We start from the raw sequence: 24,249 nt of genomic DNA on the forward strand, positions 1-24,249 counted from the left end.
TGGAGAACCAACTGTTCGTTAAAGTGGAGAAATGTGAATTTCACAAGGAGACTGTATCCTTCCTGGGGTATGTCATCACAGCAGGAGGGGTCCAGATGGATGGTCCAAAGGTAAAAGCAGTCACCGATTGGGAGCGTCCAACGTCTAGGCGGGAGCTACAAAGATTCCTGGGATTTACTAACTTCTACCGGCGATTCATCCGCAACTATGGTTCAGTGGCTGCTCCCCTAACCGCTCTAACCTCCCCCAGGGTGAAATTCTCTTGGACACCAGCTGCCGAAGCAGCGTTCAACGACCTGAAGAGTTCACATCGGCCCCGATCTTGAGCCAACCTGACCCTGACCATCAATTTATCGTTGAGGTGGATGCCTCAGATGTTGGGGTGGGTGCTATTCTCTCTCAGAAGTCTGGGGCAGATCAAAAGATCCACTCTACTCCCACAAACTCACCCCCACTGAACGCAATTACGACATTGGGGACAGAGAGCTATTGGCAGTAAAATTGGCCCTAGAGGAGTGGCGTCACTGGCTGGAGGGAGCTAAGGAGCCATTTTTAGTTTGGACGGATCATAAGAATCTGGAGTATCTCCGTTCGGCTAAACGTTTAAACCCCAGACAATCTCGTTGGTCTCTGTTTTTCTCCCGTTTTAACTTTTGTCTGTCCTACCGACCTGGCTCCAAGAATGGTAAACCGGATGCCCTGTCTCGTCAGTTCCCAGATTCGGATCCTGCTCCTACACCTAGCACCGTCCTGTCTCCACAGTGCCTCATAGGAGCTGCTAGATGGGATATTGAGACCATTGTCCGCACAGCCCTGTCTGGTGAGTCCGGCCCCAGGGCTTGCCCTCCTAACCGTCTTTTTGTACCACAATCCGTCCGCCCCCAGGTCCTGCAATAGGGTCACTCATCCAAGCTGGCCTGAGTGTCAGAAGCACCACTGCATTAATCAAGCAATACTTCTGGTGGCCTGCTATGGAGGGGAGTGTGCGTGAGTTTGTGGAGGCCTGCTCTGTATGTGCCCGGAATAAACCATCACTCCAACCACCTGCCGGCTTACTGCAACCCCTACCAGTACCCAGGAGACCCTGGTCCCACATTGCCCTGGACTTTGTCACTGGTTTTCCACCTTCTCACGGTAACACAACAGTCCTCACTATTGTTGACCGCTTTTCCAAATCTGTGCACTTAGTTCCCTTACCCAAGTTACCCTCTGCCAAAGAGACAGCGGACTTACTTGTGCAGCATGTCTTCAGGCTACACGGGCTCCCAGTGGATGTGGTCTCAGACAGAGGACCCCAGTTCACCTCTAATTTTTGGCGTGCTTTTTACAACCTTCTCGGTGCTAAAGTCAGTCTGTCCTCAGGTTTTCATCCCCAGTCAAATGGCCAGACGGAGCGAGCCAACCAGCAGATGGAGACAGCATTGCGGTGCCTGACGTCACAGGACCCTACAGCCTGGAGCCTTCAGCTGCCATGGGTGGAGTACTCCATGAACTCCTTGCCATCTGCTGCAACTGGTCTGTGACTGTTCCACTGCTGCCTCGGCTACCAGCCTCCATTGTTCCCGGCACAGGAGGAGGAGGTTGGGGTTCCCTCAGCACAGACATTTATCAGATGCTGTCGCAGAACGTGGAGGCGGACCCGGGCCGCCATTCTTCGCACACAGACCAGAACGAAGAGTCAGGCAGACCGTCACCGCAGCAGGGCTCCCCACTACACCCAGGGGCAGCGGGTGTGGCTTTCCACACGTGACCTTCCTCTGAAGGTGACTTCCCCAAAATTGAACCCACGCTTCATCGGCCCCTACACCATCTCCAAGGTGGTCAATCCCTCTGCGGTTCGCTTGAACCTCCCTCCTGCCCTCCGCCGCATCCACCCCACCTTCCATGTGTCCCGTGTCAAGCCCTTCCGGAGTAGGCATCTGGGTCCCAACCCCGACCCCAAACCCCCCCCACCCCCCAGACTCGTTGATGGGTCTGAGGTTTACACTGTTCGCCGCCTGCTCGATGTCCGCCGTCGGGGTCGGGGCCACCAGTACCTGGTGGACTGCGAGGGCTACGGCCCCGAAGAGAGGAGCTGGGTCCCTGCCCGGAACATTGTTGACCCCTCGCTCATCAAAGACTTTCACCGTCAGCACCCTGCTTCTTCCACGGTCAACGCCAGGAGGCGTTGGTAGAGGAGGGGGTACTGTCAGGATTCTCGTATGGACTGTTGTTTTTGTCTCCCCCTACCTGTTGTTTCTCTGTTCACCTGTCTCTCATTGGGTATTGATTGGTGGAGTATTTAAAGACTGCCCTTTCTGTTCAGTTTGTCAGATCGTCACGGTATGTACTGTTTGCTACCTGACTGCCACGTGAGTGAGACTAGCGTGAAGATCTTTAAAGAGAAGCTATAGTTTACCATTCTTCCTGGTTTTGAACCCTGCCTGTTTTGGACTAAGTCTTCTGCCTATCGGTTTTGGACCTCTTGTCCGTACCTGTCCGTCTGTATCTGTCTGCCTGCCTGCCTTTTTACGAACCCTGCCTGTACCTGGAATCTGATTTGCCTGCTGGACTGTTTGGGAATAAATCCTTTTTGATCTGCAATTGATTCCCGCTCTGAGTCGTGACACTAATACTTGAGCAGGTTGTAGTGTGGAGGGTCTGGATAGAGGGGAGCATGATGAAACGCTCTCAGCACCCTCCTGTCCGTGGGTGTAAAGGACAGTACCCTGGACATTTTGAAACATTTGGCTTTTCCTCTTGAAGCATTGCTTAGCATGAAGGACATGGAATGATTCTGCCTCCTCGGAAATGGCACCATAAAAATGAATAAAATAAACCATGGGCTATCGGCAATTCTGAAAGCTGTTAAGACGTTAAGTGCCCTGGCAGGTCAATATTTCAGCATGCTTCAGAAACAACATATGCAGCAAATACATTTGTGTTACATGGTTGATGAGGACTTGCTCTTCAGCCAGGACAAACAGAACGTCCAAGGTCAGAACCGATCATGCTTGTACATATATCTATAAATCACAGCCACACATACATTACATAGAGGCCAGGTCATTGTTTCATACAAACACACACCCCATGAAGTATCTAAAAAACCCTATTAGTGGTGCTAGAGGAGTAGGGGTCTCTGAATTAGGCGGTATTGTCATTCTAAATCATAAAGCAAACAGCTGCTGGTGAGACGGTGCGATGGAGTTACGTGAATCGACCGTCAACCAACTCTGACCTGTAGACTCCCCCCCGCCCACCGCCCTCCGGATGAACCAATCAGTGGCCGGCTGCCACGCAGATAGAGGAAGATTAAAGCCCCCATCTTAGCACATTTAGAGGAAAGCAGCCTTTCTCTTTCTCCTTTGCGTCGTTTTAGAACCAGGCCCTTTGTGACAGGTAAGCCCATCAAGCCAACAGGGCCTTGAGTGTGTGTGTGTGTATGTGTGTGTGTGTGCAACACACACACCGGGGAAAGGGGGTACCTTCAACTGCCTTGGTCCGCCCCCAGGTTTTGTAGTCGCCAAGGTTACCTGCTGCTGTTTGGTCGCTGCTGATCAGCCAGCCTGCTGCACTGAGCAGTGATTAAAGACCCTGCTTTATTATTTAAAATTGTGTGAGGAAGAAAGAGGGACGCCTCTCGAAAAAAAAATCAATGCAAGACAGAGTGTCGGTTGGCTTAGTGCAGCGTAAATGTTTAATGTGGTTCTGCTTAGGACACCACTATGCTCCTCTCTCATACCCCGTCCCTTGTAGGGCTTTGCGTCCTTCATGGATTATTCCTTGTTTTATTATAATAAGCCTTAATAAACGCATAATAATAATGCCAAGGTAAACATCACCTACTTTAACACGATCGCTGTCTCTTTGATAGAGAAGAAGATGTTATGAGGACCTTCAGCAACACTATTAGTCAAATAAAAACAGGTACACCAACAGGTCGGTGACGTGGTTGACCCACAAGGTCCACAACTACGCCAGCCGAAGCTCTGTCACGGTACAACTCCTTTGATGAAGCTACTCTCTTACGGCTGTGACCGGTACGGATGATGCTTACATCCTCGCCCCCCCCCCTCTGGTTCTAATGGATGTCCTGCATGTCGAATGACATTAGATCTGCTGTGTGGGAGGCTTCCGGTTTGGGACATGTAGGAACAAGACGTGCGTTCGAGAGTCACCTGTGAACTTGGCTATAACTACCTTAAAACTCCTTAATAAATGCGTACTTCCGTCAAAGAAATAGTTTCATACGTTTATTTTTTCATTTGTTCATTTTTTGTTGTTGCTGGAACAGGCCAAAGAAAGATTTTGAGTCGAAGAAGTCGAGCCAAACGCTAAGTAGCAAAGTAGCGAACATGGCTGCTGCTGCTAATGCAAGTGACATTGCTACGATGTTTGCGGCAGAAATGGAAAAACAACATCTCAAAGAGGACATGGCTGGTCTGATTAAAACATCCCTGGCGCCTATCGAGGCATCTTTAGCGAATTTCCACGAAATGGTGGACACTCAGAAGGAGAGTCGCCGCGGTGGAGACCACAGCAGGTGAAATCTTTGATGCCCTGTTTAAGGCAAAGAAAGCTATCACCGAATTGCAAACTCTGAATGCTACGCATGTTGATCGCATCGATGACATGGAGAACCGGTCCAGGAGAGTAAATCTTCATATTATTAATGTGCCTGAGGATAGCGAAGCCAAAGGGGACTCAGACATGGTTACATTTGTTTCCACACTTTTGAAGGACATTATGGGGAACCTATTCACTACACCGCCTGAACTGGAACGTGTGCGTCGGGCTCTGGCACAGAAACCTAAAAAGGGCCAGTCACCCTGACCCATCATCATCGCCTTCCACAAATATCAAGACCGAGAGCAAGCTCTGCGTTGGCTAAGCAGAACAACGGAGTGTACGAGGGAAAGACACTGAGGTTTTACCCTGACCTTAGCTCTCATCTCTCCAAAACGCGTGCAGCCTTTAAGAATGTTAAAGCGGCTCTCTATCGGAAGGGAATTCAATTCAGACTACTCTACCCTGCGTGCTTACGTGTGACCTGTGGAGGGGAAACATGATGTTTGAGACACCAGAGGATGCTGACACCTTCCACTCCCAAAGAATTTAGAGGAACAACAACATCCCGGCTTCTTCCGAACAGGAGGACTAACGCAACATCCATCGACCAGCACAGAGTAAAGTAAGCTATAGCCTTATGGCTACATCTGAGACAAACTAGTATACTGACTGTGGAGCAAGGCTCCAGTTATGGAATGTTGTGGCATGTTTCAGCAAACCTTTTTTATTTTTTATATATATATATTTTTTCGTTATTTTGGTTATTTGTTGTTTTTGTATTATTCATGAACATAACTTATTTGGAATTATAGGAGTCTTTTCTTCATTCATTTTGTCTTTACTCAGGGGCTCAAGGGAGCAAGGTTATTGAGAATCGAAAGTGCGTTTTTGGAAGCTCTAAAAAAGGGAACGAATCCTGCGTGCTGCTAGTTTAGCGGAGAAAGGAGGGGTTGGGTTTATTGGAGATAACTGGGTAGACTGGACTTTTTATTTTATTGGATTTCACTGTGTACTATTACCGACTTTAATGGCATTAGATAGAGGCAGATATTGCATTTCTCCAGGAAACGCACTTACGCAATTCAGGTCAACTGCGCTTAAAGAGACATTGGGTGGGTAAAATATTTCATTCTAGCTTTAACACCAAAGCAAGTGGTACAGCAATAATAATACATAGAAAAAATCAATTCACTTCATTTAGCTTTATATCTGATCCACAGGGTCATTATGTTGTAGTGTCTGGGCAACCTTTCATAAACCTGTAGTATTGGTGAATATATATGCTCCTAATTGGGATGATGCTGGATTTGTACAAAGGGTTGTTTGTCAGCTGCCTGACCTTAACACCCAACCTGTTGATTTTAGGGGGAGATTTTAATTGTGTTATGGATCCAAACTTGGACAGGTCCAAACCTAGAGTGCAGACTCTCTCTAAAATGGCCTGAATTTTTCAGCCATGCAGCATGTTTGGACCCTGTTTAAATTCCCATTGTAAAATGTTTTCTTTTTTTTCTCACGTGCATCACACATATTCAAGAATCGATTATATTTTATTGATAAAAAACATTTGAACTCAGTGGAGCAGGTTGAATATTCTGCTATTGTAGAATCAGACCATGCCCAAATACTTATGGATCTCCATTTTCACCAAAACTACAGTGCCGTCCTCAGTGGCGATTTAACAGCACATTACTGTCAGATAACACATTCGGCACTTAAATTGGCATAGCAATCATTACTTTTTGGAAACTAATAAAATGGATTTTGTGTCCCCATCCCTGCTATGGGAAACACTTAAAGCCTATCTTAGGGTACAAATAATAGCTTACTCTTCTCATCGTAATAGGGAAAGAAAGAGACAAAAACAGTTAATTGATGCAATATCAGAATTGGATAGTAAGTATTCCACCGTTCCAAGACCATTGCTTTATAAAGAGAGAATATCATTACAAACTCAGTTTAACTTAATCTCTACCTCTGAAATGGAACGACTTATTATGAGATCACGTGGGCTATATTATGAACATTAGGAAAAATCTGGGTGTCTTTTGGCACAACAACTTAAATCTAAGTCAGCAGCACAGATTATACCACAAATTGAAGATGTAACTGGTGAAACCACAACAGACCCCCTAAATATAAATGACACTTCTTCAAGACTTCTATTTTGATCTTTACAACTCAGAATCACTGAAAGACATCACTGTTTCAGAATTTCTTTAAAACCTTTGAAGTCTATCTTCTAGTCAAAGGGAATATCTAGATCAACTGATGGAACTCGGGGAGGTCAGATCAGCCATCTCTGCCATGCAAAATGTTGAATCCCCAGGGCCAGAGGGCTTCCCAATTGACTTTTATAAAAAATTATCTGATCAGCTAACCCCCCTGCTGTTAGATATGTTTATTGATGCATTGTCACAGGGCAAATTGCCTGACTCCTTTAATGAAGCAGCCATAACTCTTCTGTTAAAGCCAGGTAGGGATGCGTCAAAATGTAGATCATACTGACCAGTATCACTTTTAAACACATATATTAAAATACTCTCAAAATTATTGGCTACTCGTTTGGAAACACCATTACCACATATAATATAAACCGACGAACAGGTTTTATTAAGGGGCGGCATTTATTTTTCAACATAAGATGGCTTATGAATGTGTTGTATAGTCCCTTATCTAATGATTCCCCAGAATTTGTGGTTTCATTGGATGCAGAGAAGGCTTTTGACCACGTGGAATGGGATATCTTTTTTTCGTTTTAAAGAAATTTGGTTTTGGTAAAACATTTGTCAATTGGATCCAACTTCTTTATTCTTTCCCTCAAGTCTCAGTTACTACAAATCAAATGCGCTCCCAAAGTTTTTCTCTATCTAGAGATACCAGACAGGGTTGCCCATTGAGCCCTTTATTATTCACACTAGCAATAGAACCATTAGCTCTTGTTCTCAAATCAACTCCCTCAATACATGGTATACGTAGATGGGGATTGGAAATTAAGTTATCTTTATATGCAGATGATATGCTCAGATCTCAGGCTACAAACTTAACTTAACAAAGAGCAAATGTTTACCTATAAACAAATTAGCTATGCAAATCCCGGACCATGCTCTGCCATTTCATATTTCTAGATCAGGATTTAAATATTTAGGTATTAACATAACCCCTTCTTTTGAAAACCTCTTTGATGGAAATTTTGCCCCACTCATTTCTAAACTTAAATCAGACTTACAAAGATGGGACATTTTACATCTGACTGTAAAAGGCAGAGTGAACTGTGTTAAAATGAACGTTCTGCCAAGATTTTTATTTCTGTTTCAATGTATTCCTATCTTCTCATCAAAATCATTTTTCTGTCAGCTTGACAAAATTATATCTGGATTCATATGGAGTGGCAAAAACTCTAGAATTAGTAAGGATTTTCTACAACGACCAAGAGCAGGAGGCGGGTTGGCTCTGCCAAACTTTAGAGGCTATTACTGGGCAGCTAATGTCCACAAAATAGCGTACTGGATTCAATCTCCACATATAGACAGGGGTGAACTGGAGGGAATGTTATGCATGCCATCATCCCTCCGTGCCCTGGTTTCATCTAATCTTCCTATGAAGATTGTACAGTTTACATCCAACCCCATGGTAATATCTACTCTCAAAATATGGTCTCAATTTAGGAGGCAGAAAAACCTGAGGGAAACTCTTTTGACCTCTACTCCGCTGTGTAACAATCACGACTTCTTACCAGCCAAATTGGATCACACCTTTGTAGCATGGCATAGAAAAGGCATCAAGAGGTTCAGTGATCTACATATAGATGGAACCTTTGCTACTTTCAATGATTGACCAGCAAAAGGAACTATTTTGCTATTTTCAAACCTGTCAATTTGCTAGGAGCCATAGCCGGCAGTTTCCTATCCTTCTTAGTAAGTCACTCGCTGATTCAATTTTGATAGTTCCATTCTGGCTGCGGGGTTTTACTGCACACTCTCACACAATGATCATGTCAATGGACAATGCCAAGCTGGGCAGGATAAAAATGAACTGGGAGAAAGAACTTGGAACTGAAATCTAAGAATATATTTGGACTGAAGCTTTGAAAAGAGTAAATAATAGTACCTCCTGTGCAAGACTGAGTCTTATTCAGTTAAAGGTGGTACATCGCATGAATTGCAGTAGAGCGAAAATTGCTTCCTTTTATCCAAATATTGATGGCAGTTGTATCAGATGTCATGTTAATGTGGCCGATTTGACACACATGTTTTGGTCTTGCAGTATACTAACAGGGTACTGGGCCCCGTTTCCAGAAAGCATCGTTAGCCTAAGTGGATTGTGAAGTGCGTCGTATGAGCATCGTACAGTTTTCACACTGTTTCCCAAAAGCATTGTTGGTAACGAACGTTGTGAAAATGCTGGTTGCTAACGAGGACTCCAGGGGTACTCTTAGGATGCTAAGAGCATCGTTAGCCTACTATAGCCTCAGTGGCATCACCAGCGGACATTCCGTGTATTGGATGTGTTTTATTAAAACACATCCAATACCACGGAATGCCCAGCTGGTGCAATTTTTACAACCAAAACAGTGGTTACTATCGACATATTACTCATAGACTACTGTTAGATTTAAAAATCAAAGATAGAGACATGTTAGAAGTCAACAACCAAGGGTGTAGGAACCGGGGGCGACACAGGGGACGTGTCCCCTCCAATATCGGAGACAGGCGCATTTGTCCCACCTAAAAATTATACCGGATCTCTCAGGTTTCCGATATGTGTCCCCCCCAATGTTAAACTCATTCCTACGCCCCTGTCAACAACAACATAATTTATGGCAGCAATTTAAAATGACATAAATACATGCGCAGCTGAAATGTACCAATCAAATGCCACGTCACAAGGCATATAATAAAATCAAATGATTCCATTGCTCTTGTGTGGGAGGTCGCTTTCGAGCTGCACTTGCTGTCAATCTCTGATTTTAATTCAACCATCGTGGTTAAAATGTCCTCATATTGATCAATAGCAGAAGACATAGGCTACTGTATAATTGAATCATGCTGAGACCAGTGGGTGTCTGAGAATTTCTGCAGGCGTTTTTTGTTGTGATTGTTTGCATTAAGCCTTGTAGGCGTTTCGGTAAGGCTGTGATGAAGTTCACCATTTATTGGACTGTGTCTAGACAGTAACGAACATCCCTGACCATAGTTAATCGCGTTTGTCTACACTCAGACGTGAAGTCATTATTGCATGCGGGTGTCTTCATTCATAAAAAAATTAAAACAGTCGGGAGTTTGCAATAATACAAATTATTCTAAAGAGGTCTAGACTCTGTGCGCAGCCCCGCCTTCTCCAGTGAACCAAGAAAGTCTGTGCCTTGACGAACGGGGGATTTGACCCCCTCGGTTTTAAACAGGAATTTTGAGATAAGAAGGTGAAATCGCCGGGCGTGCCAAGCTGCGACCGAACCGGCTTGGCAGTGTAAAAAGACCTAGGCTATAGCCTACATCATCCTGCCCAACAATATGGGCAGGATCTAGATCAAGTTCTCCTAATCGGGTCAGCAATAGCCATGTGCCAATGCCTACCCTCTGCGTTTGAATGATAAGAAATAAATGAAACTGTAGCAAGATTCACTGAGCGCTTGGACACCAGTTTTGCGTTTTCAATCCAAAGACTATTTGTTTATTTTGATCCCCGGCAGTTCAACAAAACACAAGTCCTTAAACATAAATGATAACTCCGCTCAAAGCGGTCCTGGGGTGTGTTCCTGGCGATCTCTGGTTGCGATTTCACAGCAGTCCAACAAACCACAAATCATTAAACATAAATTATACTCCGCTCCAAGCAGTCACAAGGTGCATTCCTGGCAATCTCTGGCAGCGATCGCCCTTGTCTCTCTGCTCCCCATTCCTCCTACTGCAAGACAACGCAGGCACGTAAATACACACTCCTGATTGGTCTGATTGCGAGCAGGTGCCTGCAATCAGACCCATACCCCCCCTCCCTGCAGATCCAGTGCACTCCCAACATGCCCATACTCCCCCTACTGGCCAGACGCCGCTTGTCCCCCCACAGAAACGTTGCATTTTTAATGTCTACAAATATTCTAGACTAGAGAGTGTGCGTCAATCAATGAAACCGGAATAAGATAAAGTCGGCTCTCTTTGCTGTGCAGGTTTCAGCATGTTTCAGAACTCAGCACATTAAGATAAATGTAGTTGTCACACAAGCTATTTTTGAGTTTTGTAACATGGAATTATTTCAGGGGGGAAAATGACGTGAAAAAAATGTACGCACAGGGCATTCAGGATAAGGACTGATATTGGCCTAGGCCTAATCAATTGTGTTTTAATGTCTTTAGCATTCATATTATTGCAGTCTATTCTTTTCGTTGGCAGGCTACTCTGCTGTTGGCCATGCTTTTTAACCCCATTTTCCTGCAACATTCCTGCGTCTCCCCCTCTTACGGAGCCCGTTTCAGCACCGTGTCAGTAGACAGTTACAATCCTACGAACGTTGTGAGTGCAGTGAACGCGCATTCATGTTAAGAGGAGTTTCGGGAAACGCTTCAAAGAAATTTACGATGGATCGCAAGATCCATCATGTGAATGATCGTACAAGCGTGGATCCATCGTTATCGGGAAACGGGGCCCAGGTCTGGCATATCTGTCTAATACTGTCATATTTGATGTACTGTCTAATCCTTGGAGTGACTTTACAACCTTGTGGAATGATAGCATTATTTGGTGTACCAAATGAGGAATCAAGCAGGACAAAGAAGCAACTCAACATTATATCATTTGTTTCTATGCTGGCACGAAGGCAAATTTTACGTCATTGGAAATCGATATGTAATGTTATTTTTGCATTTGGTGAAGATTAAATTTGCAATAAGATGCTCAGACAAATTTCAGTCAGTTTGGGATCCTCTTTTTGTCATACTTCAGTAATCTCAGTAAACTTCCCAACGAGTTGAAGGACTAAATTAGACGATTTCCAGAGTCGATAGAGTGGGCTTGGACCCACACTAAGGCATACTTTGCCGGTCATACAGAGCTCTGAAGTCATGTGGTACCTCATTGAAATCCTATTTATTTATTTGTGTTTTAATTTTATTTAAGTGTATCTATTTATAGACACCTGCAACTAAGCCTTTTTCTTTTCTTTTTTTTTATTATTATTTTGATCCAGTCGGGGTGGGGGTATGGTTGGGTGGGGGGTGTTTTGTGTGTATAAAAAAAAAGGAAAAAAAAAGTTATGTAACTTTGCTGATAAGTGGTTTTTCAATAAAAATGATTTATTAAAAAAAAAAAATCTGCTGTGTGGGAGTTTGACAGTGTGGTCTAATTATGCTCCGGGGGTCCCCTTAGAAGACCGCCAGATGACCCCGACTCGGTAGGGAAGGTCAGAGGAACAGCTCGGAGGACATCTCAGACCGCCGACGAGCCGGGGAAAGGGCGAAAGACGGACCCTCGATCGATTCTTATTCCTCAACCGTGGTGAGAGAGAGAGAGGGCGAGAGGGAGAGAGAGAGAGAGAGGGCGAGAGGGAGAGGGATGGAGAGAGGGAGAGAGAGAGAGAGCGAGAGGGAGAGAGAGCGGTATCTTATGCAGTTGGTCTCACAACAGGGGGAGGAAGCATCTGGTTTCTCCTCGGGTTTCTGGAGATAGGGAGGAGATTGACTGACAGCTTCTGGTCGGAGCCCGATGGAGCGCAGGCTCCTCTGCTCCTCCTCCACCACCCACTCCTTCTCCTCCACCACCCACTCTTCCACTACCACCTCCTCCTCCTTCTCAACTACTTCTCCTCCACTACCTCAACATCTCTCTCCCTTTCACAACAACCCACTCTCCCTCCTCCTGCTCCATCTCCACCCACCCACTTCTCCTCCTCTCCCTTCAGCACCTCCACCACCACCTACTCTTTCAGGGGTCTTTCAGACTCTATTGGATTTAATATTTACAAATAAAACAGAATCCATATCAAAAACATATTACTTACCTATTGGGTTATCAGACCACAATCTCACCCTGGTCACAAGGCAACTGTCAAAAGAGTGGCTTAGAAATAAGAATACACCAGAAGGGAAATATCATATTTCACTCATCCCAAAGAAAGAAATGCAGCACTTCGAAAATGAATTTAGACAAACAAATTTGGTTAATGTTGTGAAGGATAAGAATAGTGAACAGGCCTGCAAAAACGTAATGTATACTATTAAATATCTTGTATCTAAATACACAAAAAACATACATTGAAAACAAACGTTGCCCTAGTTTAACACCACATTATGGCAACTCGTTAAGGAAAGGGATGCAGTCCTGAAAATATCTCTCAAGTCAGGACTCGATACTGACCGCTTAATATATAAAAGCCTCAGAAACAAGACTACATCGCAATTTAGAAAGGCCAAAGCAAACTATTTCCTTGAAATTATAACACAAGCAAAAGGCAACTCAAACTTATTATGGAGAACGATTGACCAACTCTCAGGAAAAGAACGACAAAAGAGTGCACCCCTAAAGCTTAAAATAAATGGTACTTCACACAAATTTTATCAACAGTATCCAACTCCAAAGCAAGAGACATTTTGGGTTTTGATACGTTTCTTTTTAAGAAATTCAAGGATGTCTTATCCCCTCCCATAACACACATTATAAATAGATCATTGGAGGAAAAATCTTTCCCCAATGCTCTCAAAACGGCAATAGTAACTCCCATCCTTAAAGCAGGGGATAGACAGGATGTCAGTAATTATAGGCCAATAAGTATACTGCCAGCCATCTCTGAGGTGGTTGAAAAACAGTGTCAGCAGTTAATAGCGCACTTTAATGCAAAAAATCGAATGCATCCCCTGCAGTTTGGCTTTAGAACTAACCACTCTGACACTGCATGCTGCTATTTTAATGAACACATAGTCTTGACAAGGGAGGAGCAGTGGCTGCTGTGTTCTTAGACCTATGAAAGGCTTTTGACACTGTGAACCATCCAGTACTCCTCTCCAAGTTAGCTAGCTTTCAGTTGCCCGCTAGTGTACTTGACTGGATCGAGCCGTATTTGTTAAGTCGAGCCCAATGTATTAGGATAAAGGATAAAACATCATCCTTAAGAGCATGTTCCATGGGGGTACCTCAAGGTTCCATCCTGGGGCCGCGTTTGTTCAGCACATACATCAACGATCTCCCGTCAGTATGTGACGGTGTGGAGATATTAATGTATGCTGAAGACACAGTCCTGTTTACACATGGCAAAGAGCCAGGACAGGTTGCCACCAAATTGACACAAACACTTAGTATTGTCACAAAGTGGCTGAACAATTCTCGTCTCAAATTAAATACTGATAAAACTGTCACCATGTTCTTTTGAAATAGATTTAAACAAAGTACTATTCCAAACATATATGTAAATGGCAAAAAGTAAAAAATATTGAAGAGTTTAAATACCTGGGAGTGACTTTAGAATCTACACTCACTTTTAAAAAAAAATATTAAAAGGCTGGGTAATACAGTGAAGTATAGCATAGCTAAATTTAGACACATTCATAATTCATTAACTATTGTTGATGCTGCTAAGACCTATGTAAATGCTATGATTATGTCTTACTTACATTACTGTATGTCAAGCTGGTCCTAGGCTAACAAGAATGCCTTGAAATCCATTTGATCACTTTACATACAAGCTCTGAAAATACTAGAAAAAAGATCAATTCAGTACCACCACTGTACCATACTGGGCAAGTATAACATGCTTAGTCTCAAAAACCTCATGCTATATTCTGACACGCGCCTAATACATACAATTATTCACAATGCTGCTCAACCACCTCGGAAAAAAATTGTCCAACCCTGCTCTGAACGAATAGTCAGAGCCACCAGATCCATCACTAGGGGCGATTGTAGCCTCCCAAATCGGAGCACTGTATTTGCACAATTAGCTTTCTCTTTTAGAGCTTCTAAAGCATGGAACAGAACCTCCATAACCAACAAAAATATCGATGAACCTCTCAGAGGAGTCACATATGGCCTGAACTTGCACTGAATAAAACTGCTTGTAATTAAAATAATCATACTGATTGTGCCTGGGGGGTTTGTTTCTAATGTGGCAGCCATCTATAGCTCCAACGGCATTACTGAAGGCATCATGCTGGGCTAGCTGGCCAAATCCCTTCCAATGTCCCCCAGCATGTAAGCAGTAGGGAAGGAAACAACTTTACCCTTACACCTACGAATGTCAGAGGCCACCCTGTGCACAACTCTACACACTGTGGACTTTGGCAAATCAAAAGCCCTTGCAGTCACACGGTATGAAACACTGTGGGACAGCCAATGCACAAAAATCAAAACTTCGAACACTGGCCCCCATCCATGGTCCCTCATCTGACTCAAGATGGTTAAAAGGCCATGAATTTGGTCAAAAGGCCATGATTTTCGACTCTGGAGAGTCGAAAATCAGGCCTCATGTCATTCTCATCCAGATACACCCTAATAACTGGCATGTGTGGGTTAATTCTGGCATATGGGTTGCGCTGGTAAGCCTATGAACAAACACAAATACTATATTAAAAACAAAGATTTGAACAAATACAGTAAACATGAAAGAGGGATGTAAGATTTTGTTCACTACACATCACATTTATTAATGTATTTCTGGAAAAAAAAAAAAAGAAAATTTACGAAAATAAATTATTAATAATTAAGAAAGTTCTAAATCAGTATTTGACCAACCTGTTGTCCAGCTTGTAAAACAAGTGTTTGAAAATATGTTAAATCAGGCAGCCGTCTCCTGTGCCTTGGCCTTGTGGAAAGCAACAAACTCAAAATGGAAATTCCCAAACCGGCAAGTGTAAGCAACATCTTTGTTATAAAACGTTGCCAAGGTAACATGTGCTCTCGTGAAGTGCTGTCCCAATCCCATATATACCTATCTGAGCCCATGTGGCCTCACTCACTCACTCACTCACTTACTCACTCACTTAGCACCTGAGATCAAATAACTCTGTGAGACTTTAGTCCTCAGGGCTCACTTTTATCTTATAAGGCATGGCTTTTAAGCAAGCTTTCGCAGGTGTGCACAATTAACTTGATTGTGCCCGTGCACCACCCAAAAAACATTGCACTGCCACTGCAAGGCCAGTGGGGGTGTAGAGGGGTGTAATGTCATCGCAGAGAGAGCGGAGGAGAGGAGACAACGGCGTGTTTGCAACATTTGCCACTTTAACCAGTCATGACAAAAGCAGAGGGTGTCATCGCTGCACTGTCGCAAAGCTAAGTATAGCCCTCCATTCTGCAGTGTCGCGCACACGCACACACACACACACACACACACACACACAACACATGCATACACATTCACATAGACACACACACACATTGGAGACACATCAAGTCCTACCCTGCAGTGTGTGCAAGATGAGCAAAGACCTCATACCGTGTCAAGTTAGTGTGTGTGTCTGGCACTCAGTCGCGGAGTGTGTTTGTTTGTATGCATGTCTGGGTGTGTGTGTGTGTGTGTGTGTAGCCGTATGTGTGAGTGTGCATGTGTCTGTATTAATGTGTTCAATAATTAACAGAGAAAAAAAGGAATAGAATAGAAGGAAAAGGAAAGTAGAAAGATAAAAACTGACTTATGAATAGACAAGGAAAGGAGGAAAAGAATGACAAGAGAGCAGGAGAGCACAGCAAAAATAGAAGGTGAAAAGAGAAAGAAAAGAAAAATAAGGTAAAGTCAACAGAGAGCTCCACTCCGACCAAGGAGCAGGTGTGTGTGTATCTGTGTGTATGTGTGTGTGTGTGTGTTTGTGTGTGTAGGTGTGTGTATGCATACGTGTATGAGTATGTGTATGCGTATGTGTATACGTGTGTGTGTGTGTATGTGTGTGTGTGTGTGTGTGTGTGTGTGTGTGTGTGTGTGTGTGTGTGTGTGTGTGTGTGTGTGTGTGTGTGTGTGTATATGGAGGGAGGGTGAGAGAATAAAGGGCCTGGCGGGAGGCGGCCTCAGAGCCTCAGTGTGGGCCTCACCTGCTGTCCTCCTGGTTGATGATCATGTACATCTCCCAGCTCGTGTCTTCAGCTATCCCTCCGCGGGGCACCAGAAGGCTAATGCCTACAGAGAGACAAAAGCATGGCTGATGGGCCAGACACAGGAGGTCAACGCACACACACGTACACAAACACACGTATGCATACACAGACACACACACACACACATGCGCACAGACACACACGAATACGCCCAAGCAAATACACAAACGCACACACATACACACACACGCACACACACACACACTCTCACGCATACACATAGCCACTTCCTGTCACAACCAGTGAGTGTCCGCGCGTCAATCTCAAAAATTTCCCCGCTAGGGTACTTTGGAGAAATAAATCATATTTGAAGCTCCTGCACTTGTCCTTCATTTCCTCAGACATCACAGTTCAGAAAAATAATGCTCAATGACACATTGTCGCACAAATACCATTGAATAGAACACTTGTACAGGCACATAAAATTAAACATTGAACATGGTTTCAATGTTCCAACTCTCCTCTTTTCCCCACGTTTTTTGCTGTTCCCGAGAATTACATGATTGTGATTGACACAACTTAACTTTTGGTCATTCACTATTTTTTACCCGTTCTTCCTTTCCTCTTCTGCTCTCTCTCTCTCCCTCTCCCTATCTATCCCTCTCCCTCTTTCTCCCTCTCCCTCTCTCTCTATCTATCTCTCTCTCTCTCTCCTCCCTCACCGTCTCTCTCTCTCTCTCTCTCTCTCTCTCTCTCTCTCTCTCTCTCTCTCCCTCTCGCTCTTCCTCTCTCTCTCCTCCCTCACTGTCTCTCACCGTCTCTCTCTCCCTCTCTCTCTCTCTCTCACCAGTGTTGGGTATGACCAGCCTTCCTCCGGCGTGGCCCAGCACCCTGGTGGTCTTCAGCGGGGGAGGAAGAGGAGGGGGAGGAGGCCGGGGCAGGCCGTGCGGGATGAAGAGGGTCTTCCCCCTGCAGCACAGTGTGGCGTCTACGCCCACCCCCCGGTAGTCCGGTGCCACGCCCCGCGGGAAGGTCCTTGGATGGGACATCACGGGGTACTCGGCCCTCTCCCCTCTCCCTGAAGAGACAGACGGACGGGACACACACCCTGGTCTTATCTGTCACCATCACCTCCCCCCTGATTCATGAGGTACTGACGTCAAATGAAGCTGACCATTTAGGTGGTACTCAATGTCAGGTACGATTCCAACCTGTACTCCTTTGATACATGTCATTTCTTAGCTTCTCCGCTCTGCTTTCCTGTCTCTCTTCAATGTACCACACATAAAGGCACAAAGAAAACCATGAAATAAAGATAGATAGCGATGAAAAGAAACACTGACCGGAATTCATTGCTTTTTTTTGCGGCCTTCTCTATGAATGTTTTTGTTTTACAGGCTATACCGACAGACATGGAAATACCGACAGACATTTCGGCTCCAAAGAGAAAGTAAACGACTTTAGTTGGAATCAAACCGGAGTCTCAGCGAGCCGCGTCGTCTAAGTGGTGAGCACACTAGCGGCTCGCACCATCAACCCAGCGAGCTCCTTCAGCGCTGTTACCGTCTTTAAAGGCGTTGTGTGCGGTACCTTTGACCACGATGTCGGGCAGCGGGTCCAGCAGGGAGTGGTCGGCCATTAGCTCCTTGTCCATGGAGTCCTGAAAGCACATGGGGCTGGTGTGGGTCTGCGACACGCTCATGTCAGGCTGCATGGACGAGTTGATCAGCAGGGGGTTTCCTGAACACACTGGACACACAGAAACAGGTCAACCCCAGCGAGGAACCGTGATCAGGCAGCGCTGCTGCCTGGTGACGGTTCCTTTCTAACCAGTGGCCACTCAAAGCGCTTTACAATAATAGCATTATAATATTCATACATTCATACATTCAGCCTGACCTAGTCCAGTTCCACCTCTCTGGACCTAGTTATAATTAGGGTTATGGTTAAGGTTTCTCTAGGTTTAGGTGTTGATGTGTCAGTGAATTTTTCGAACACTATTCGATTTCAAAAGCATGTGTTTTAGACTGAATGTTCTAGGAAAGAAGGGTTGTTTTACGACCAACTGTGTGATACTTTTTCAGTAGTGTTGTTGTGTATGAGTGTTATAATGAGCGATGGTGTTTTTGCGCCAAACACTATGGTGTTATACTGAGAAGATTAACCCCTCACTTGGACGCAGCGATAAACCAGAAATAAGCCGCTGCTCATACGGAGCACCACGCATCCACACACCATAGTGTAAACTATAAGGGCTCAGGAAGGCTAATCCTCTCTCGGTAGCCATCATCTAAATAAACGGCTGTCCAGATCAAGCTTCACACATCCACACCTCCACACACACCGTTGTGTTATACTATAAGTGTCCGAGAAGCTTAACGCCCTATCTGACGCCGCAGTCATCTTCTGCCCAGACATAGCTCTCTCTCCAAAGCTAGATATAGATTATACTTGAACGGTGTGTCACCAAGTGGTATGAGTGAGGTGGGGGTGGGCTGGAACTTTGCCAGGGATGTGGCTGGACCTACAGGTGGAGCTGGACTAGGACAAGCTCCAGCCATCAGCCCCACTCATCAGCTCCAACCATTGGCTGAGCAACCTCTCACTCAACCCGCTCTACCTTCTGAGCCTATCAATGTTGCAACAGAAATAGAGTACAACCCGACTCCATCCTAGTCTGTACCTTTTTATGTACTGTATAGTTATGTTTTTTATCTCAAATGTATCTTCATATTTTGCTGCGATGACTAAATGTTCCCCTTAGGGATCAATATAGTATTAACTTACAGAATATTTGTAGCAGTATCATGAGATACAATAAAGATATAAGAGGTTAGCTCCTCGCAGATGTTCTCCTAAAACAAGGCGATGGAACTTTTCAGCTTTATTTCTCTTTGGACAACAATCTCGTGAGCAAGATACAAAAGAATCCTTGTTGCTTTGGATTTTGACAATACGAAAAACCGAATTATGCTGAAGCTCTTAAACGGCTTTAGTTTATTGGAATAAACTAATCAGCGTGGTTGGAAACAGTATAATCCACATCGTAACAACTAAAATGTGACAACCTAGTCTTAAATGGTATAATGGCTTAACGGTTATAATTCATTATTATGGATATTTTGAATTGAAGCCAAATCAGTTCAATTTTTTTTAGTTTTTGGTAAAGTTCTTGATGCGTGACATAATAGGCATCCCCTGGCCTCTCATGATCTATCTCAAGGAGTCATTCCAACCAACCCACTGCCACTCACCCACCCACCTCCACTTTAAGGCACCACTGGCTCGGATCAATCCAGAATTATTTCTAGATACAGTCAAAGCATCCATTTGGCAGTTGAAAGATAAGGACGAAAAGAGAGCGAGAAAGCGAGAGAGAGAAAGAGAGCAAGAGAGAGAGAGAGAGAGAGAGAGAAAGTAGTAATTATCATTCGGCTGCATGGAATTTTTATTTTGGGGCATGGACCGATTATAATAATCTATGAAATGACGGCTTTATTGGCTCTTATATCGAAAGAGGCCCAGAGCAGGGTAATGGTCTTCGATGTGTCCAGTTGGTTCATCAAAATGCACTTTCTGCTGCTCTGCAGAAGATCACTGCTGTGGTGAACCATCAACTCAGGCTTGGGAAAATAAATCCCCTGTTCTGAGACTTTCTATTTAAGGAGCAAAATGCATCCAGAAATTAATTTTGTTTTCTTAACAGTAACTTCCTCTTGATTATATATTAGATGTATTTCTTATTTAAACATTGATAATTATGACCAACGTTAAGCACGATTGGTTATTCAGAAATGAGTGCAATCAAAAATAAACTGTCAAAGTGAAGAGATTGGAGAGGATTTTTCTTCCTCATTTTCATGGAATAACAAGTAAATTTGCTTATCGTGAGGTAATCTGTTGTTCTCTACAAGATTGATCCACCGGAGACGGAAGCAGAGAAAGCACAGATCAGATGTGACATTTACGATATCTTGAGTATGATTTGTCCTATAATTTCAGCACAAAGGTATGTACTACCACACTTTTAACTTATAGGCTACGTAGAAATGAAAATAGGGTAAAAATGACAAACAAATACATTGTCATTTGTTATTTCTGCTTACAACTTTAGCAGTTTCCTTGACCAAAGACTGACAAAACTCATAGAGAAAATTGTCTTCATTCCCCATCCTGATACACTATTGGTTGAAGAGAGTCAGGGTTAATTAAAATAATTTTACATGATTAAAAGTCGAAAGGCTAGCCAAAGCCAGCTAGCAACCATAACACAGGGTACACCAAAACACTTCTTAGCTGTTGTTTTTGTGTCCGGACTTTGCACACCTTGAATCAGGCTCTCGGTCAGCAGTGCCTTTAGTGGTGAATTGGTCCTAGAACAAGGCCTGTGTTAGAAGCCCTGGCACAACCCTTGTACAACTACAGATGTACAAGCAGCAGCAGCGCCACAGCTAAGGCCAGGGATTTGACCTCGCCTACGTATGGCGCTTCCTGTAGCTTTAGATTGTTCATCGCTAACATGTTCCTTCACAACAGACAAGGAGAAGCAACTAAGGACCAACCTACGACCCTAACCCGACCTGAAGGTTGGGATCCATGCTGACAGGGGATGAGCAGTTGTTATCTGACAGTTTGATTCTCCGAGTAGGAGATTAAAGAAATCGTGTTTTTTTTGCCCCCCAAAATAAACCCCTGGATTGCCACTGTTTTTTTTTTTACCAAAGTCAGCTGTTATTCTTCCATCTATTTGCAAAGGAGTGCTTTCAGGAGAGCCCTCATCGAGACGGAGAGCGACCCAGCAACCGTGTGATCAAATAACAGGAGTGAGAGCTACCTGTCTTGTTCGTCAAGTGCCGTCGTAGTCATGGTCGAATTCCAAGTCAGAGCCAACAACGCTAGCTATTAGTAGAAAAGAGATGTGCTGAGATGGAGCAGTCTGAGCAGATTGTAGTCGAATCAAATGTCATTTTAGATATGCAGCTTTAAAGCACTGAGACTACCCAGTTTTGAGACACATTTGTTTTGCCGCAATCATTAATTGGCTCAAGGGTCGACGCAAGCGCTTGTCGCCAGATTTGCTTCTCCGGCGTCGCCACTTCCCACAGGGTTTTATTGAACGGCTTTTAACACTACAGTTCTACGCTTATGGAGCGTCTTGGACCTGGGAGGACTTTTCTCTCTTAACATCCACTCGAGGTTGTGATGAATTCATTCAGTGCAAAGTTGATTTCGACCGTTCTGGTGAACAGGGCTTTTGATTCATCAGGCGGCGCCGGCAGCTGGTAGAGAGGGAGAGGGCGGGGTTTATGGGGAGACGGAGCGCCAGGTCTGTCATTATAGTGAGACACCAGATCATCAGCGGCACATTTAAACTTGCCCTTCTTCGCCTCCTAACGAGGACTGAGGAAGCAGGTGGGGGGCAGAGTTTTATACTTTTATAAGGTTGAGATGCAGGTTGGGGGCAGCCCGTTGGTCGTTACCCAGTGACTTCCTGATTGGACAATATAACGGGGTCAGGGCTGGCATAACAAATGTCCATTCAACCTGTGCGTATGTGTCTTGTTCATAAGACACGCGTACAATTACTAAATAAAATGAGTTATTCCAGTGATAAGCATTAAGAAACAATAGATTAACAGTGAACTAATGGTTAATTATTGACTAATGGTGTTCACTCATTCATTTATAATTTGATGGTTGGTTAGGGTTACCTATGCTAATGCTATATAATAATCCTTATTACTGCATCAACAAATTTTAATTAGGGGACGTTGTTAGCCATGAATTTATGTTTGTGTGTGTGTGTGTGTGTGTGTGTGTGTGTGTGTGTGTGTGTGTGTTTGAGTGTGTGCGTGTGTTTGTGTGTGCGCACATTTGTGTGCATGTGTGCGCGTGCGTGTGCGTGTGTGTTTAAACTGACCTTGGCGGGACGTCTTGAAGGTGAAGGACTGGAAGCCGCCGCTGAGGGCGGAGGAGTCGATGACGTCCACGCCGTACTCGCTGTGGCTCCTCCGGTACAGAGTGACCACCACGATCAGGACCACCACCGTCAGGACCCCCGCACTCAGCCCCGAGTACAGCACCACGTCACTGCTGCTCTCCACCTCTACCAGGGGGAGGGGGGGGAGGGAGAGGGAGGTAGAGTGGGAGGGAGGGAGATAGAGAGAAAGAAGGAGAGGAAAGAGAGAGCGAGGGAGGGAGGGAGGGAGAGTGAGGGAAGGGAGAGAGAGAGAGGGAGGAAGAGGGGGAGGGAGGGAGGGAGGGAGGAAGAGGGGGAGGAAGGGAGAGGGATAAAGTGAGGGAGGGAGGAAGGGAGAGGGGGAGAGAGAGAGAGAGAGAGAGAGAGGGAGGGAGAGGGAGGGAGAGAGAGAGTGAGGGAGGGAGGGAGGGATAGGGAGAGGGAGGGAGAGAGAGAGTGAGGGAGGGAGGGAGGGATAGGGGGAGGGAGGGAGAGGGATAAAGTGAGGGAGTGAGGAAGGGAGAGGGAGAGAGAGAGAGGGAGGGAGAGGAAAGCGAGAGAGAGTGAGTGAGTGAGGGAGGGAGGGAGAAACAGGGAGAGAAAGAAGAACGAGTGGAAGGAGACTAAAGAATTAAAGATCAGGATTTAGAGCAAGTACATTTAAAGGATTTTATAGATACGAATGCCTCTGATAGTTGAACACCCTTTCCTTTAATCATGCTACAAAGAGATATAATTCTGTTTAAAATAAACCAACAACTGAAAATGATTCCAGTTGTCTCCATACGTTTTTGTCTGCTAGAGGACTGAATTGTGTTAGCTTCAGTGCGTTTCATGCAACTTTATTTTAGGTTTCCCGAGACAATCTGAGAAGCAATTCATTAAATTAGCTCATCACCGGCAATTACCCTGTAGCCGGTCCAAACGGCACGGCAGCATGAGACACGTCTCCCCCCCAAAAAAATAAGCTGAGAAATGAGTTCCGGCCTCAGTTCTTCAAGAAAATAATGAGCTCTGTTGTAGAAAGAAAAAAGGAAAAGGTAGACTTTTCTGGGGAAGTCTGATAAGTAGTCATGGCTACTTATCACTTATCATTGCATACTACTTCATACTCTGCAGAGTATGAAGTAGTATGCAATGTTGGTGTTAACAGCTACAGTACAGGTTAATTGAGGGCCGGGGAAGTTTCGACAGATCTGGCGGCATCTGTTCAAGCGGTCTAAACTGTTGCCCGGAGTCGATAAACAAACACAGACAAGCGATGAAAAGATAAGCAAACACACAATTTGTTTAGCTCATTTTGCATAACCATGATTGACGTTAACACACGCAGATCTGGCAGACATGTTGGACACGTAGTTCATAATATATGGGATGGATGAGAAGAGCTGGTCGCAGAAATGGTTCATATTTAGCGGGAATAGGATAGTTTATATGACACCTCATTCATCAGAGAGATTTATGTGTGATGGGTGTCGTTGAAGGGGTAGCGATAAAGTTCAGTTTTGGATCTTAATAATGTACTGAATCAGGGCTGCGGCATTGCCATGTTCTTGAAGAAAGTAGTCTAAACCTGATCACTTTTACCTCACTTTATTTGTTAAAGTATTTCGGTATGGTAACTATGAAGCAAAAGGAGGGGAATTGTATTTGACACGCGGGTGGAGCGACCCACGGCCGACCTGTCTTCCAGCCACGGGGCTACCATCGGGGCTGCCATGGGTTTCT

General features: G+C 44.6%; 1 protein-coding gene across 1 annotated transcript in view; it reads right to left on the reverse strand.

The window, feature by feature from the left end:
• The window catches only part of LOC307074201 (netrin receptor UNC5D-like), a gene marked incomplete at both ends in the record, with an annotated part of 180,244 nt that overhangs the window by 18,382 nt on the left and 137,613 nt on the right, over positions 1–24,249 (reverse strand). The window contains 4 exons of the mRNA XM_079734229.1: positions 16,560–16,644; positions 17,410–17,640; positions 18,153–18,311; positions 22,483–22,668. Coding sequence (XP_079590355.1) covers positions 16,560–16,644; positions 17,410–17,640; positions 18,153–18,311; positions 22,483–22,668 — 661 coding nt within the window. The remainder of the gene's footprint in view (positions 1–16,559; positions 16,645–17,409; positions 17,641–18,152; positions 18,312–22,482; positions 22,669–24,249) is intronic.

The sequence above is a fragment of the Pollachius pollachius genome (genome assembly GCF_949987615.1).
Source record: "Pollachius pollachius genome assembly, chromosome: 4".
In the NCBI taxonomy this organism is placed as follows: Eukaryota; Metazoa; Chordata; class Actinopteri; order Gadiformes; family Gadidae; genus Pollachius; species Pollachius pollachius.